Source organism: Folsomia candida, unplaced genomic scaffold, assembly GCF_002217175.1.
Source record: "Folsomia candida strain VU population unplaced genomic scaffold, ASM221717v1 Fcan01_Sc001, whole genome shotgun sequence".
Lineage (NCBI taxonomy): Eukaryota > Metazoa > Arthropoda > Collembola > Entomobryomorpha > Isotomidae > Folsomia > Folsomia candida.
In genome coordinates, this window is record NW_019091193.1 from 17,151,205 (window position 1) to 17,168,559 (window position 17,355).

At 37.7% G+C, this 17,355-nt stretch overlaps 1 protein-coding gene and 1 long non-coding RNA gene across 2 annotated transcripts in view; both read right to left on the minus strand.

The window, feature by feature from the left end:
* Positions 1-1,816: 1,816 nt before the first annotated feature.
* LOC110843321 overlaps positions 1,817-17,355 on the minus strand; it is an 82,637-nt gene continuing 67,098 nt past the window's right edge. Inside the window, exons 4-11 of the mRNA XM_035856991.1 lie at positions 6,893-7,027; positions 6,773-6,802; positions 6,471-6,519; positions 4,077-4,124; positions 3,807-3,864; positions 3,626-3,661; positions 3,395-3,558; positions 1,817-3,238 (exon numbers count right to left, since the gene is read on the minus strand). Of these exons, the coding sequence (XP_035712884.1) occupies positions 3,072-3,238; positions 3,395-3,558; positions 3,626-3,661; positions 3,807-3,864; positions 4,077-4,124; positions 6,471-6,519; positions 6,773-6,802; positions 6,893-7,027 (687 nt within the window). The 3' untranslated portion in view covers positions 1,817-3,071. The remainder of the gene's footprint in view (positions 3,239-3,394; positions 3,559-3,625; positions 3,662-3,806; positions 3,865-4,076; positions 4,125-6,470; positions 6,520-6,772; positions 6,803-6,892; positions 7,028-17,355) is intronic.
* Positions 7,040-9,043, minus strand: LOC118437703. The gene is made up of 3 exons (XR_004836293.1): positions 7,567-9,043; positions 7,318-7,483; positions 7,040-7,210 (listed from the first exon to the last, which is right to left on the minus strand). It is a non-coding gene; the product is annotated as an uncharacterized LOC118437703 (long non-coding RNA).

Here is a 17,355-nt window from a genome sequence, read left to right on the forward strand (position 1 = left end):
AGGAGTCGGTGCGGTGGTATCATTGATATTTCGACTTTACCCATTTTCCTCGCATTATTATTTCAGTGATGTTCCATTTTAAATATGCCTTAGAATTTTGATACATGAAGAACTTGTTGCAATATATTTTAATTCCTTTAACAACGCTCAATAAGAACCTTCAAAAGTATATATTGCATTCATCATCAAAGCCGTAACTTATTGAGACAGAATTTAAAATGTAGTTTTAGCAAGGACAAGAAAGTGTTTGGGCCGTCTAGATAGTACCAGAAGAACTTGAAAGATGTAGAGTTTTCAGTGATCAATTGAATAATCAATGTAGTCCAGTTTTACTCAGGAATTTTTTAGTTGTACAAGCAACTTCATAGAACATGGTACCGATTTTATGTAGTATCTGGTTTCATGCAAAGTAATCACTGTTATGTCATGGCTCCGTAAAGATACGCTTAAAAAAATATATATATATGATTTGCAAAGCCTATACGTATATTCGTATAAGCAAGATTATGATTGGCTGAAGGATATTTGGATAGAAGAAAGTGGCTACTCTCACTCTCCGCAGGTTTGATTCATTCAGGGGAGGAAAAGATAAAGTCAGTTCACATTTGGTGCAATGTGGGTGGCATAAAATTACAGATTTCTCCCACTTCGGTAGTATGTTTCGCAGGGAAAGGTTTACGACTTAATTAAATGCGGTACAACCTTTCCTTGCCTAAAAGGGCACGAAAACTAGCAGAGTTGGGGACGAGAAGAAGAAATGGAAACCTTGAAGTTTGTGAATGTGAAAATTTCTTGAAGAAAACCGCAAAATGTCGACAGATTTACGGATTTGGTAAATCTCCAAACCTTGTTTTTATGTCTGTGTATTTTGAATGAACTTGAGAAGATTGGACGCATTAAGGGTTATAAAGAGTAGACCAGCCTCCCAAGTTGCTTTATATTTCTTGCAGTGCCCAATATATTATGTAATATATCACTGTAGTCTCACTTTCTCTCAGCTCGTATACTGTAAAACACATAAGTTTCTCTTTTGTTGAGTTCCACTAGCGGGTAGTGTTTATTAATGAGCAATTTCAGTGTAAGCAGATCAACATAATAAATAATTGGGCTAATTATACAGCTTCCACTTTCGGCGATGATGATCCTTTCTTTGTATAATTAATTTGTAAAAAATTCCAATTATTTACAATTATGCAGCTTATTTAGCTCGCATTTCAACAAAACGGAGATAATCGAAGAGGTTATTCAACCCATTCCCTCCAACTCTCTGATTTATTATTTCATGCCTTGATTAACTTCTGGGGATGTGCTCCCGGAATTTGAAATTGGACAAGATACACACGTTCGATGAGAAATTAGGTCCTTCCACTCTCGGTAAACGTGCCAGTGTTATTGAATTCGCCGTGTCTGTGACTGAGGTTCGAATAAATATCTAATTCTGCGGTTGGGCACATGAGCACTTGTCACATTGTCAAATTAATCTAATAAGCTCATACACGTGCCGGAGAAGCTGTCAATAGTATAGTTGCAAATGCATATACATTGTACTTGTATGTGTGTAGTCGGATGTTGAGCTGGTCCTCTCTGTCACCCAGACTTGCATTAAATACTTATGTATATATATCCAAGATATTTTGGCAGGAAGCTCTTCTTTTTTAGGGTTATGCGTGACATTCATTATTTACCCACAGTCCTGAATTTGATGCGACTTTTAGGTGTTATCGATGTGCATATATATATCAAGCCTTTATGAAACTCTTGGATTCTCCGACCAAGGCGAACCTGTAATACATATAAAAGTAAGTAGAAATTTCCCTCGTGTTTTTAATAAAATTTTATTCCACAATTTTGTTTATTCCTTATTAATTTAACTCTAATTATCCTAATTCTAACAAAACATTCTATAATAAGTAAGTATTACATATTTGCATGTATGTAATACACCAAATTAACACAAAGTATCCTTATTTGAACATTGAGTTTATATAATATGTTTTCATGGGTTTATGTTTTTTTAATGGATGGCCTATTCATACAAGAGTTACATACATATCGTTTAGTACATATTCTTAATTTATAGTCAATCATTTACTTGCACTAAAACGTGGTAGGCTTCATTATATGATCTAGTCATTATCTCATGCTTAACTTTTGATATAAAGTTTTACATTGTGTCCCATCCTGGTGGTTATACAAAATTGTGGAATTTTCATGATACGTACCAAGATTGCAATTATTCGAAGACATCAATGACAATCATACTCACATGTAGTTAATCATGTAATTAAAAATATAAACCAAAGTATACACTGTCATTTTCTAGTTAGTAGTAAGGTCCGAATTCATAAAGTGTGTGATTAATGCGAAATAAAATGTCAACCATAAACAATATGACTATACATGTATATTAACAAGTAATGTCGTTCTCAGCATTTGAAATACTGATTGTCTGTCAATCAATATTTAGTAGTAAATAATCACTTTATCATGTAAGTCAAAAAATTATTATTATTATGTGTTGCACAACCCACCTAATTAATTGCTAATTAAATATACGTGCTTCAAGGTTTAAGGGAAAGGTTTCTCTTGAGGGCATACATATAGCTATATTGGCATTTTAAAGTTACTTGTATTCTCGTAAACAAGTGTACTGTAGCTGGACTGGTTTTATTGAATATTGAATCACCTTTGTAGGAGTAGCGTTGCATGGGAAATGTCTGGGTTGGGTTCAATTAGATAGATACATAGATATTTATACAGAATACGCTTATAATATTTTTGCGCTGATTATTTTATTGTATTGTATTGGGGGAGCTACAATTGGTCTAATTCTACCCGTGTGCACACAATTTGGGCTCCTGTTGATGAATGAATTGCTTCTTTCTGCACCATCTTCGTCTCATCATCGTCTCCAAATCCCCCTTAAAATACTTGATCAACAACAAATGAAAGAATATGGATTTATCTATGCGTACGATATTGATATAATAGTCTCTACATTTTACATTGAAACATTACAAAATATGTTTTTTTGTCGTCTACCTACAAATATCTTAGTTGGATGAAATTTCTCATCTGCAACACTCCAAGGAGAGGACAAAGTCTTGGGTACAAAGGGTAGTAGCTATTCTAAACAGGTGAAGGGAAGCGTATAACAACAAGTATTCAAATAATCGAAGATTTGTCACGCTAGAAGAACTTCGGTTTCCTCGCTGAAGTCTCTCCGCTGGATGTTCTCCTGGAAAATTCAACAATTTCCAACAATTATTAGGCATTCCAAGAACAATCATAAACCGGCGTGACAGCGTGACTGCACCCATACAGTAAGTAAATATGTAGCATATGAGTGATGCCGGAAATGTGAACCTTGTATCAAATATATGATTCAACACACCTGAAATGACGTGAACCATTATAGATGCAGAAACATCTAAAAATCCTTTGCACGTGTACTGACCCATGTGGTTTGGTCTGACCTTGACGATTGTGAGCTGCGATCGGAGAACATCACTTTTCTGGGTAACGATTTGTATGCTTCCGCTTACAGCTTCGCCGTACCTACATTTATGAATAAAGATTTTATACCTGATCTACTTACTACAAACATAAGACACAGTGTACTTACATTCCCTGCGGGTCAATTATCGTCGATCCGTGGTACCTACATAAAAAGTCACATTAACACAAGAACAATAAAATCTTTTCGCAAGGGTTTCGTGGTGGGTTTGACACTTTTGAAAATAATAATTCAACACACTGAATGACTGAATATGAATCCATAAATATCAATAAGCAACATTTCGTACCACTGAGCAATGTCGTGAGGACTGTGTTCAATCTCACACGTCAGTCGAAGGGAGCTTCCTGCAATGAAATTCGTAAAGTTTAAAATACTACATATCGTCATCTAATTACAGTTAAACAGTTATTGTTATTGATTGGACATCCTTCACTCGGTTTGAAATTTGCAAATCGAGTTACCCAGCATTGCAATTTGTAATGATGAGTTTGTGCTACATTGTGTTTGAGAAGGTGTGGCGTATATAAAATAGTTGACAAAAGTGCGTGTAAATTACCGCTCTGTACATGGATGTCACTGCCGCCAATTATTCGGGCACGGGACTCTGAAAGAATAGTAAAACAAAGATCAAATCTTTTCATGCGGAAATCTCATTTATGAAATCATTCGCTTCATTCAGCAGAAAGTACGTTAAACGTAAACTTTTCCTTGCACCAACCAACCTCCAGCCAGCCAGCTCGCTTGTATTTCTTGGAGAAATTCAACTTTCTCGCCTACTTTCACGCAGGCAGAACAAAAGTGAAATCTCATTTCGAATACTACAAGTTGAGCCAAGATTCAAGCACAGAGAGGAAAGTAAATCCTTTAAGAAGCAAAGCCAACCACTAATAAGAGTAATAACTAGACGCAATATAAGAGGGACTGATTTTGCTCCAAGAAGTTGAGGTTATTATTAGAGTGATAAACCCGTGAGTATTCATCACGTGCCGAATTAATGCACTTCTTTCCCTTGCTCTGGGCAGAAATGAAAAGTACAGAATATCTGCGGACATGTATGAAACCAAGTCTGGTTCATTATTAGGAGCGAGAAAGTTTTATCTTCCACAAGCAGCTGAGCAATTCTTTTGACTAAAGTGTAATTTTTAGTTTAGTATTTAGATTTAGAATGCCATCGAGGAGCAGAATGAGGCCAAATAGGCATGGCCGCTACATGTGCGAAATTTTAGTGGAGACCACGGCTTTCCCTACCAACTAATCAGCATATACTAAACGCATGTACGTAATGTATGTACATACATATGTACATATAACGTGTGATACACAAGTAAGGACTGATGCAGCATAGTTTGGAGACAACTTGAAAGTGTGCTCTCAAGTCTTTAATGAAATTGATGATCCATCAAACAAGAAAATCCCTCCGGTGTCGCGAACTTCAGTATTGACATCAACTTACAGAAGTACAATCTTCTTAACCTCTCTTCTTCTGCGAATTATTTCAATAATACTTCCAAGCGCCGTTCATCATGTAGATTAATTGCATGTGAGTTAATAAGCTTGTCTGTCGCCGACAGATTTGACTTGGTTGGAGACTTTGCTATTAAAAAGAAACTACATACATACATATGTTACAAGATAAATATTTCAATCTATTTAAATACAACGTGGTCGGTGGTATACTGTCTTCCCATAAAAATAGTTTAATGCAGGACATCATTAAAGTTGAAGTTAATTTAATGTTTTGTGAGGTATAAAAGTAAATGAGAAATGTTTAGTACTTTCCATCCTGTCCTCTCACCTATATTCCGTGTAATTATGTACAATCCTCGTCCCACCATGAATCACACTGGCAGCCTTTGCTATTTATGTACCACGTCTTTGCAAGCTCTGACTTATTGAAAAACTTTTATTTCCACTCCTCTCGAGACTCGATTAAAAAGAGACGATTTGTCTCTTATTATTTTCAAGGACGTGCCCTTTTCTTAATTTAGAATTTCAATATCAGCCCAAAGTTGTAAAACATGCAAGGCTGACAACAATATGGATCCACAATTCCTAGTCTCGAGTCAAAAAGTGAAAAAGAGAGGAAAAACCATATGACAGGACTCACAAGATAATAATCAAAACTATTGTAAAGTCGAGTATGTGTTATAACCATAGGAAAAATCATCACATTCTGGCTGGCGACGTTTCTTTTCTGTTTGGATTTGTTTCGACTCATTGCACATTTCGGCTGAGTGAATCAGAATTTTGGAGAATCGGCATCAGCTCTCACAATGCACTTTTCAAAGTGGCTTATATTCCTGCACCCCCGTAATTTTATGTGTGGAAGAACGAATGGTATTGAATAAAACAATGCGATCCAGTACTCCTTGTTATTTTTGGTGCTTCTAGGTATTTTCCTACTACCCAATCTCATCTATCTGTAAAAGTATTGCAGTGCTGGCTGAATGAGCACACAACTCGACTGAACCGACAGAATCTGCTCTGGATCCATTGAATTCATTGTAGCCAAGATGAGGCGAGCTTGACATGGGACAAGGAAATTTATTTGGCAAGTGATTCGTTCCCGTTCGTTTCAGTTTCCAGCGTATGTAGCACGGATGAATCACTGGACGAGCTTGGTTGGTCGTTACAAGTATGAGGTTGCCATGTTCGGGATAGTCGCACGCGGTCCGAAGTTATCTCGCTAACCCACCCCCACAGTTTTTTATACTTATTTTCACTCCCTTTTAAAACTCGCTTCTTGGCAAACAAAACAGTCCTTTTAGTCTCGGTTCCTGGTTGTGTACGTGGTTTTATTCCCAACACCTCCCAATTTGAATAATATTCACTCACAAGGCGACTCTGGTTTAAGCATAGTGACACCAATCGTGCATTATTATGGCTAATATAGTACCTATTAAGCTAGAAGTCAAGAATAGGTTAGAGAAAATAAAATAAAATTCCATACCAATAACATTAAGATGAAACGCCATACTAAATTTCGGTTCCGTGTTAACCTGCAACGATCAAGAAAGTATTTATAAACATTTAACTTCTAGAATAATTTAAGTACTTTATTACTTTACATGCATTTTAGAATATTTTCAAATATGCATGTGTTTGTAGGAACGTAAATAACTTGACTTTCACTTTGACTTTATAAAGTAAATCAACATATACTATAAATTGGGTAAATTTATCTAAAAAAAGAATCAGAATCTAATCTTAATTAGTTATAATTGCACCATAAGATATTAGAATTGGCTGTACCTGACACTCGTAAGTCCCCTGGTCCCTTAGCTAAGCAAGATAACGTCAGTTTATTAACACATTTGCATACACAAAATCATATATTCTAACAAGATGGTAATAAATTTGGTAATAACTTACCTGCACACTGCGGATACAGAGTGTCCAATTTTCCGATTTTTCAGGATGATGAAGTACCACAAACCGCTGATCTGATGTGTATGTGTACACTCCAGCTGAGAGAATATGCAGGTCACGTTTTCGGACCCAGGACACCTATAACCAAAAACCAAACAAGTGTTTCACATCAACGGGTACGCCAGCGTTTCAATATTTAACAGTGCGTGGGCGTCTGTCTGTGTGATGTGAGGAGGTTTCATGTGTACTAAAATCGCTTTACGTCTCAGGACGCTACGGACTAACGTCGGGTTCGGGCACAATCACCCACTCGATTTCAACCTAAATAAATAATTATTCGCTTCAAATAGAGAAAGGTACATCATTGAAGTACAGTTGTACACTTAGGTTGTGATATAAATACGCGTACATACTTATATTTAATTTACCTTTCGTATGATTGTCTCTGTGATCATTTTACGGGACATTTATCGCAGCTCAAAAGCTAATTTAAATTATACGGATGGTCTTCTCGACTTTCACCAGTGAAAGTAATTCAATTTCCACTTCGGACTTTTCAAATACTGGTCATGCACATATGATAACGTGGCAGTTCTGCAAATTGTGGGTCTCAATATTAGTTATCGCGCTAATGTCTACATTGAACGTTGTCATGATTTACGACAAAGATTTCTCACATGACCATATTGACCAAAACTATTTGGTTTCATGAGTTAATGTTGATGGGCCTTGGGTAGAGCAATTATTATTGGGCGAGGAATCCATTTAATTGATTTTCCTCTGCTGACACATTCGACAGATCAGTAGCCAACCAGAATCATCACCGCTCTTCTGCCACCTTTATCATTCATTAGTGACTAACTTCGCAAAAAGACAGAAATGAGGAATTTTTATTGAACCACTAAATCATAGACATAACACGTCGAAGGTTGTCTGACTGGTGTTTCCTGATGACGTACATCCTTTGATGGTTTTTGTATCAGTTTCTCATTGTTCTCATTTGCACTACGTATGTAGATAGATATATAGCACAACGTCGCAACCTAGGTATATGTACACACCACTGTTTGATAACATGTAAATAAAATATGTATGTGTGTACATACATAAAAGATTGCAAAAGTTTCCATATATTAATTTTAACGAGGAAACGAAACCAAGTGTGAATTGTCGCATTATAAAAATGAAAGAAATCAAAGCAAAAGATGTGACACCGTACATGGTGCATATTACAAGCAGGCGTGAACGCATATGTAATCCCTGAGGTGTTGCGGTGTTGTTTCAAAGTGTGACACCAACCAGGGTCCCAGTCAAGCTTGAAATATTCAGATTTGCCCCGAGATATCTCCCGAACAGACACATGACATAACTCATCATATCTTTCAAGACATTGAACACAATGAATATTCAATAAAGGTTTCACACTTTTCCCGCACATGCAAGCACACACACCCTCCTCGCCAAAACACAACTCACTGATTTGAGTCAAGCTCACAAAATTTCTATGCCGCAGCATTATATTCTCGAAGGGGGGTTTTTTGGCAGAAAGCACGCATCTACTCAGACTACTAAATGTTACCTATACTCTTGATGATGACACTGATTTTGCTTTCTGTCCCTGCTTTCTACAGTGCTCCAGAGTTTGCTTAGCTCCCTACGATATGCTGGCACATTTGATGAAGGGACCAGGAAAATGGGAGGCGAGAACATATTTATTGTTTTGCGAAATGTGAAATCCCGTTTTATGACTTGGATTTCGGATTAAATCCACACTTTTTGCCTGGCAATGTCTAGGACACACTGCTGAACATGAACACGCTGCTGACGATGCTGCTCACGGTGCGTGGTAAAAGTGAACAACTCAATTCACCGGCTCGTCTCTCGATTTCTGGATCATCTTTTATTTCCCAAACATGAAATTCCCAATTGAATCGTTGTCTATTAGGCTTTCACTCGTCCATTCAGCTCTGTAGCATCCCACCATAAACCCGAGCTTGGCTTTTGTGCCGCACTATTTCATCTTGCTTCCCCTGTCAAAATGGGACTTATGTGAATCATTCACTGGCTTGGCAGCAGTAACATTTAATAATGATGATACGAAGCACGGAAATGGCAGCAAGTTATAGCTTGAAATTGTCACCTGTGAACATGTCAACCCGCAGTAGAAAACCACTCGTCAACAGTGAAGTGAAGTCGTTTCTCTTTTAAATAATAAATGTGAAAGATCAATCCACGTCAAATTAAATAAATCAACTAGATATAATCGAGCCTGTATAATCGTAATTGATTGGACGCTATTTTTTGCCATCAAACGGTTATCTATTTCCTAGAGGAGTATCTATATTTTGTCGGCAAATGGGGCACAGCAAAGAGATTACCTTGGAACTGTTGATTTACTAAGCTTCAGAAGTATATATGAATACATACGCCAATTAGGGCAAGATTAAACCATTTAATAAGACATCCGTAAGACTGCAATGGTCTTCATTTTCAATATCCTGTCAAACGTACGCTCTCGAAATCTAGTGAAGCAACATGAGCTAAATATCATCTTAGAAGTCCAAATTCCTTTTTCCAATTTATGGTAATAAGATAAAAAGTACGAAATTCGTACTACGAATGAGAAATTAAAGGTTCACCATACATATGCAAATGAGTTAGGCGAAGTCAATATTTGAGCATGAGTCGCAATTTAACATCAACGTATCATAAATTGGGGTCTTAACGTCACAACATTGTACTAATAATAACTACGTCAATTATTATCCTAGATATGTACCTACGAAGTTTTGTGCAAGTCAAAATCGTCGTAATACATATGTGTAGCTTTTTATCCTTGTAGCAAGCAATACCTATTTGAAAGCTAGATGAAAGCTGAATAAGGCTGAATATAAAACTGCTAATTTTCATGTATCAAGAAAAATACACTTGATCGATGATATAATAATTCAATCCATACTAATACTACTAAATAATAATAATGCAAGAAGGTTGACAAATTCTTAGAAAATTATAAAGGATTGTGCGAATTATTTATTTTGCACACCAAGGTGTGCGTAACAAATGAAATAAATTGAGCAAAACTAGGCCAACAAAATCAGGATTGCTACACACGTATTCATAATGTTCTGTATACAACACGGAAGTAAAGGAGCCACATCAGCAAATTTTCTCAAGTTATGTGCAGTTCGGTGCCTATGCGTAGTAAATAAGTTTCAAGTTTTCTTACAAAATTTGCAATACGAATGGACTCCTTTCTTGTATTTGCAGAAGTAAAGAGGAACATTGTTAAATTATTGAACAAGGGACTTCATTAGTTTAGTCAAGTTTTTCAGTGCTCAGTGCCGGCATCCAAGAAACTGTCGGCGACCAACATGAATATTTTTTCCGCAGACGAAAGTGAAATAAAAAACAAAAGAATCCATCATAATAAACGACGTACCCAAGAGTCCTGTGCTCCTCCATTCCAAATGCCAGTCCATACAATATCGATTCAATAACTTTTTGAGTTGCTCGCTCGTACTGCGTCTTAGATATAATCCATCGTCGTTGTCTTACCAGAAGAAGTAAATGAGTTGTCAGGGTCCATTATAACTTTTTTTAGAGTACAAGCTGATGCTGAGCTCAGCCACCAACAAACTTTCTTACAGTGTCGGAACGTGTTCGAGTTTTGTCCACAAATTGCCATGTAAATGGTGGTGACAGCTGCGTTGGTAGCGAGCGTCTACCAACCTTTATCCACTTCCAGGAAACATGTTATTATGACATCAGATCTGCACCTCTGCAGTTCAAGTGAGACACGATATACTTGCTGATTTAATTTCCCTCAATTTTCAGATACAATACAAACTAGTTAAAAGACTGGGTAATATAGAAAAGGTCGAGTTTGCCGTTATTTTCAAACACATTTTAAATAATACACGTGCCTACTCTGCGTGATTAGATGTATCGTCAAATGTCACACGTGTTTTGTGGAATATAGGAAAATCATACTTGTCTAAATACGTAACGCATAAGAGGATCAATTAAGGCGGCTTCCTTCATCGTTATTATGATGTGCATTATTAGCAGTCTTGTTAGTTTCCCAATTATGTAAAACATGTATGTAAAATATCATTTTTTCAAAGACGATGCCAATATACTTTGAGTGATTGAGAGAATTAATTGATGAATTTGAGCAAATATAGAATAATGACAACATGCAACTTGAGTGTAATATCCCATTTAATAGCGTATTTCATTTCAATAAATTGTTACTATTGCCTTGCCACATATGTATAAACTCATAGAATCAGAAATGAGGATTTGATAAATGGGCCACAAATTGGAGTCGACTATTGTCCATTGAGACGCAATTTTCTGAGTGAAAGCAACAATTCAGTACTAAAGATCAACTCAACCTCTCTGCCACTTATACAGACGCCCTTGCTTGTTAAAATTCTCCAAAAGTTGAATTTGTTAGCAGTCTATCTCCTTCCACTGTCAACCATGCACCAACAAAGTCAAAACTTTTGCAATGTTTCCGCAAATCCTGTAGAATTTCCATGGGTCTGCGTGGTCACCAAAACCTGCAGCTTGTGGGTTGTACACTACTCCTCTCCACTACTGTACATATCTCCATGCATATATTTATACGGTCTCGATACAAATATATGAACATTGTACGTGTGCCACTGCTGTGTGAGTTGTTGGAAAATGAATCCATTCATTTGCTGAGCAAGAAGTTAAACTTTTGTGATGTTGTGCTAGGACTGTGGGGAGACTTATGTGTGAGGAGTGGGGAGGAGGAGAGCAACAAAGGGTGGACGAAGCAGACCATGCAGAGCGCACACTGCTTTTCCAGCTAACTCACCAAATCTCTGAAAATGAGCACTTACTTTGGCAACTTTGGCGCACTGAGTCTGATATATGAAATGGTCATAATATTTCCTTCATGGCGGAGACGGGGGAGGGAAGCAAGTTCTTAATGCTCTAACTCAGCAGGAATATTGCTCCTATTATCTTCCCATTAGACGTCCTGACTGCTGCTGTCTCAGAAACCGGAACGAGCGGAAGATCCGGCAAGACGCTTCCCCTCGCTCTCCTTGTTCTTCTTGTCCCCAGTTTACGAACCGAGACCAAAATTCAACCATCAAATCTGCGTACTTGTTCCCTTCCACTTTCCAAATAAACGAAACTGAAGAGGTTGCGCCCCACACTTTTCTGCACTGTTTTGTTTCGCTTCATGGCGATATTAAGCCTCTGCGTGAAAGGAAGCCCATTATTCCATTGTGCTTTTCCATTCGTATTGTACTTTTACGTAGCAACGCGTGGGCAATATTAGTTCTAACCTGATTCCGGTGGACAATGTTAAATAAAACTGTCATCAAGAAGTAGTTATGGCTCAGAGGTGACATTTTATTGTCTTAACGGCAAGTTATTTAGGTCAAACTTACTCTGATCTCTCGGATTGATTTCTCCAAGGCATGCTACACACTTATTTCTTCCCTACACACCCAATAACAATTTCTCTCTCTTCTTTTATCTGCCTTCCTCCACCTCATTCTCTCCCACTTTCACTCTCTCTCTCTCTTTCCCACGTAATGATTCCGAGAGCTGGGAGACCAGTGCACTCCTGCTCGACATCCTTTCCTTGGGTATAAGCCCAGCGATTCTGTCTCCTTCCCTTAACGAAGGTACTTTATTTATTCCCAGTTTCGGGATCGCTGGAATCGCAGTTTGGACGGAATTAAGACGTACTTGGAGTGAACCTGGACAGCCATTTCTCTGACGGGAACTCCCTCATGGTCGAATGAACATTGGACCCAATAACTTAGTACAGACACGAAACCATATAATAATACAGATACCGTACGCATATAGCCCACCATGGTCGCAGGCTGAGCACATTTATATAACCGGCACTGTACACATATACCAGTACGAAATGGATGTACATGAACGGGAAGAGTGGACGTCGTTGCTGCAAGACATACCATTAATATGATTTCACCACTCCCATGTCGTTGTCAACCCCGCTACCTGTTTTCGATTGCCAGATTGAATTATTCTACAGGTATTACATGGCTGGTAAAAATCTTTACTGGAATGGACAACGACTCACGGCTTCTCTCTGCCATTACTTTTTCTCTCATTCAATTGGGCTGCTCATCTTCAAGAATAGCTTTATTTGTCACGAAGCAGAAGACAGCCACTCTTCTGTAAAGTTAGAAATACGCCTTGCTCCTGCAGATTCTCGAGTTCCTAATCCGAGTGCGAAGTCCCAATGCACACAGCGGGAGTGCAGTCAAGGAACTACAAAATATAAAGTGATACGCATTTCACTCTCGGCGAACTAAGGGTCGAAGAGAGTGAATAATTGATTCTTTAATCTTTGACTTTTCCAACATTCCAAACCAAAACGATTCCTTGTTAATGAATTCCATGCGTTCACTACGTTCGGAGTACGTGAGAGAAAATAAGTGTCAACTGATTCTATTTTTGACGTTTAATCTTTCCCCTTTTCTCCTGCAGTGCACGACACACAAGTGTCATTCCAGAGAAACTCGTCGTCGTTTCACATTTACCCGGAGGGAATATTTTAGAATTGTAATGAAGTGTAAATTTAATTTTACGAGCAGACAATAGCATCTCAAGAATAAGTAATGAGCAGAGTGTTTTGCTGCAAGTGTGATTCTATCCATGTTGTACTGACAATTGCGACTGCATAAATGGGGGGTTTATAATATTTTGGCTAAGCTTTTTTGTCGCCTCAGCATTGTGCCGATTACAAGCATTAGTATGGTCTTGTTAGATGCAGAAATACCGAAAACATAAGGAATTTACGAGAGGACAATGTATATTTAGATTAAAGTGTGCATCATTTAAAAATCTAATTAGGTATAAACATTTAAATACGTACGCATATGATATAAAACTAAAAAACTTTGCTTATCTCCCGACGATATTTTGCACATACTAATACAGATATAAATACATATCTGGATACTTTACACACGTGCCCGTTTGCGTGACTTTCTCCACCTGATGTTATTCTTCTCATGTCAACAATATCCTTGGTAAGTAGGTAAATTTAACACATGGGCACAAATGAATTCTTTGGACGGATCTTCAAGGTTTATAAATAGTACGAAATTCAACCTTTCAAACTCCAATCTGCATAAGCAGATGAGATCCCATCTCTCAGGCATCATTACCACTTCCTTCCTCCAGAATTTTAAATGGATTTATACAAAATAAGAAATGAGGAGAATCCGGCGAAGGACTTTATCAAATTAAAAATGCATGTCGGGCGAAACGTACGAGCACAGAAAGATGTTCAAGACTGATGTAAAACGCGAGAACGGTGCAGTGCATACATTACAGATGCAGTAATCTTCCTCAGAAAGAATGAAGAGAACCACCAAAAATATGCGCTCATGAGGCCGTGGGGTTGGTTGCCACCACACTGAAGCGACAAAGAATAAAAGCGGATATGAAATGACCTACATGTTGCCCAGCACATGCATGAATGCAGCATATCAGATTTTGTGTTGGTTGGGTGATGGGGCGGATGGTGGGAGGAAATGCAAATTGGATGCAGCGCACGTCCACCTTTCACCATAACGAACAAAGACTTTCCATTGTTTTCCACGGGTCTGGTATGACAAGCATGCACGGACCAATTGTATTGCGATGTGGACCTCTTCATCGTCTTCGTTGGAGGTTATTACCTATGATGAGCTCTGCATATTCCTGTTATCCCAAAGAGGCAGTTCAAAATTCCAGAATACTTACTACCCCTTGTTTTGACAATGGCTTTTCTTGCATTAAATTTCCTAAGGTATGAGCAGAGGCATGGTTAAGTATGTGTGTAGCTTTACAGTAAGTGTACAAGTAAACAGTAGGTAAGCATGTCATTAATGGCATTGGTTGTGTAATGTAGCCATTAATTAAAAGACAAATTCGAGTGATCTAAATCTTTCGTGTGGAATGCGGAAGAGCTATGTATGTATACATAGATGATCACCATCAATTTATCACCCATGTATGTACAGAGATACATAATAATAGAACAAGCCTTGCAAGTACGACATACGATAAATTGCAATCAATAAAGTACAATTTCCCAAGGCAGACCAAAACTATTTTATTTAATATTTTACCAGTCTTCTGGTGCTCGAGGAAGGAATATTGATTGGAAACAGTCGAATCCTTGTTAGTGGTTAAGAACTGCTGGGGTGATGACGAGGACATCTTTTTCACGCCTCGGGATATATTTGAAATGTACAATTTCTCCAGATACGCACCAAAAAAGTTACTCGTGTTGATCGATCTCTTCTAAATTTAGTAATATTTAGAAGACGTCACTTTTTGATGAGAGAGATTCATTCAAGTTTGTGCAAAAAAGTGTACTGCAGATAGCAGCAAAAATTAGGAGCTGTAAACGCTATAGCGCAAGAATGTAAGTAAACGGCAGCCTAAAGATCCATACTCACCATCTGCATACTTATGTAACATGCATGATGACCCAGAGATTTATCCGAGTACATTTGAAGAAAGGATGCGACACATTTAAATGTCCACATGACTCTGACTACTGAATGTATACACCACATTCGAGGAAATGAAATGATAAAGAGGCGTAGACCTTTCTTGACATGGATACGGATAGCTCCTCTTTTTCAGCATCCACTTGGGCTGGAAAGCGGAATATTCGTCCGTGCCTGTAACCTACATCCATCTGCTGATATTGGAGAAAGCGGAACTCTGAGACGACTGGATGAACAGGAAAATTCTGGAAGCAAATGTCTCCCATAAAAATGAAGATAACATAACATGTATCTCTCTGTTGTGGTTGTTTCAACCTGTCTGCCTGCATTCCATTACGGAATGAAAAGAATCATCATCATCTCTGCAGATTGTAATGTCTGCGTGTGATGGCAATCGCTCCTACGGCTGTTGCGGCTTCTTTTTCCCATCTTGAAAGCGTAATCTAATCTGTAATATCCACAAAATCTATCCCTTTTCCGACTTGTTGTCCTCCACTTTCCGTAAAAGTTTCATTCAAGCAATAACAGGCACGTTGAAAAATTCCGAAATTAGGTATTTAGTCCCCTTGTTCCACTGCCACAGCAAGTTTGACTTGAATTTTATTGTTTTGAACGTACTATGACACAATATTCTGCGGCATGCGACCTTTGCTCATACATATTTGTTTTTACAGTTGTGCTGAATTGCTTTGTCCAACTAATGCGATGTCCTCAATCCATATTTAATTCTATCTTGGATTCACTGCTGGTGTACTTTCTTCATAGCACACGGATCTATATTTCAAACGCATGTTGCAAATTACATGTGCTACGTCGCTTAATTCTGTTTTCATTTCTGTAACACACATGATACACCACATGTCGTCATTTTCTTTGTGTCCGGGGCAGTTCAAATGTCAAAAGTATAATAAAATACCCTTCCCATACATAATTCCATATATGGAATTATACTAAAATCAATACTGAAATGGTTTTCTGTCTCCTCGTTCAGATCAATTTCCTGGGATGTTCCATTGTTTTCTTCAAAAAAATGTGTTTGCATATGGGTTTGGTTTGATGCCGTGCAGAGTCGTAACGTTGAAAAACTCTGTGGGATGAAAATTGTATTCTATTTTACGTCACCTGAGGGATCTGCTTCAGATTACCATAATGCGCCCTGCGGTTTTACTGTAAAAATATCTTGGTCTCAACTCGCTGGTTTTTATACGATAATTCATTCTGCTCCAAGTTTTCAAGTGATATCCAAATATTTGGTTACATGTATTAAATCTAGATTTTCGGAAACCTCTATTCCTAAAAGTGTATGAACCTAAGTATACATAGATATGCACAGAAGTGACACAATTTACCTTTCTCCGTACCAATGATAATGCTCATTTTGAAAATTCTGCTAATATGGACCATGTTTGCCCATTCACGGATTGAGATTTAAAATGATCCCACATCTAATAAAATTTTAAATATGGATCACTCGATCAAACCTACATATTCAACGTGCATAATAGTTCAAATGTGCAATTTTTTTAGCCAAAAAAATAGGTTTTGTGTGTAGCTAAAACTAGGAAAAGTAATTACAAGACGTCAGAAAGGTATTAGATTACGATTTAGCTCATATCTCGTTGAGCCTTGTAACTGAACACATTGTGGATAAATGTATGCAACGTTTGACAAGTGAAAGCTAACATGCAAATCCGCTGTGGTGGGAATGGAGAAGCGTTGTTATTTATGAGGCGAGACAGATTTACTTCCGAAACCTACATTTGCTTTTCTTACTCTGCCCCTAAACCAAGCTAAATCTGTTGGACACTTAGTTTTCTTTCGAGTTGCTATATTTAGCTAAGGAGAAAGGTTCTGAAGGTAACAGTACCCGGTTTTGATTCCCTTTGGATATGTTGTAGTAACAGATGAATGTACTAAGATTCCTAACAGTTACAC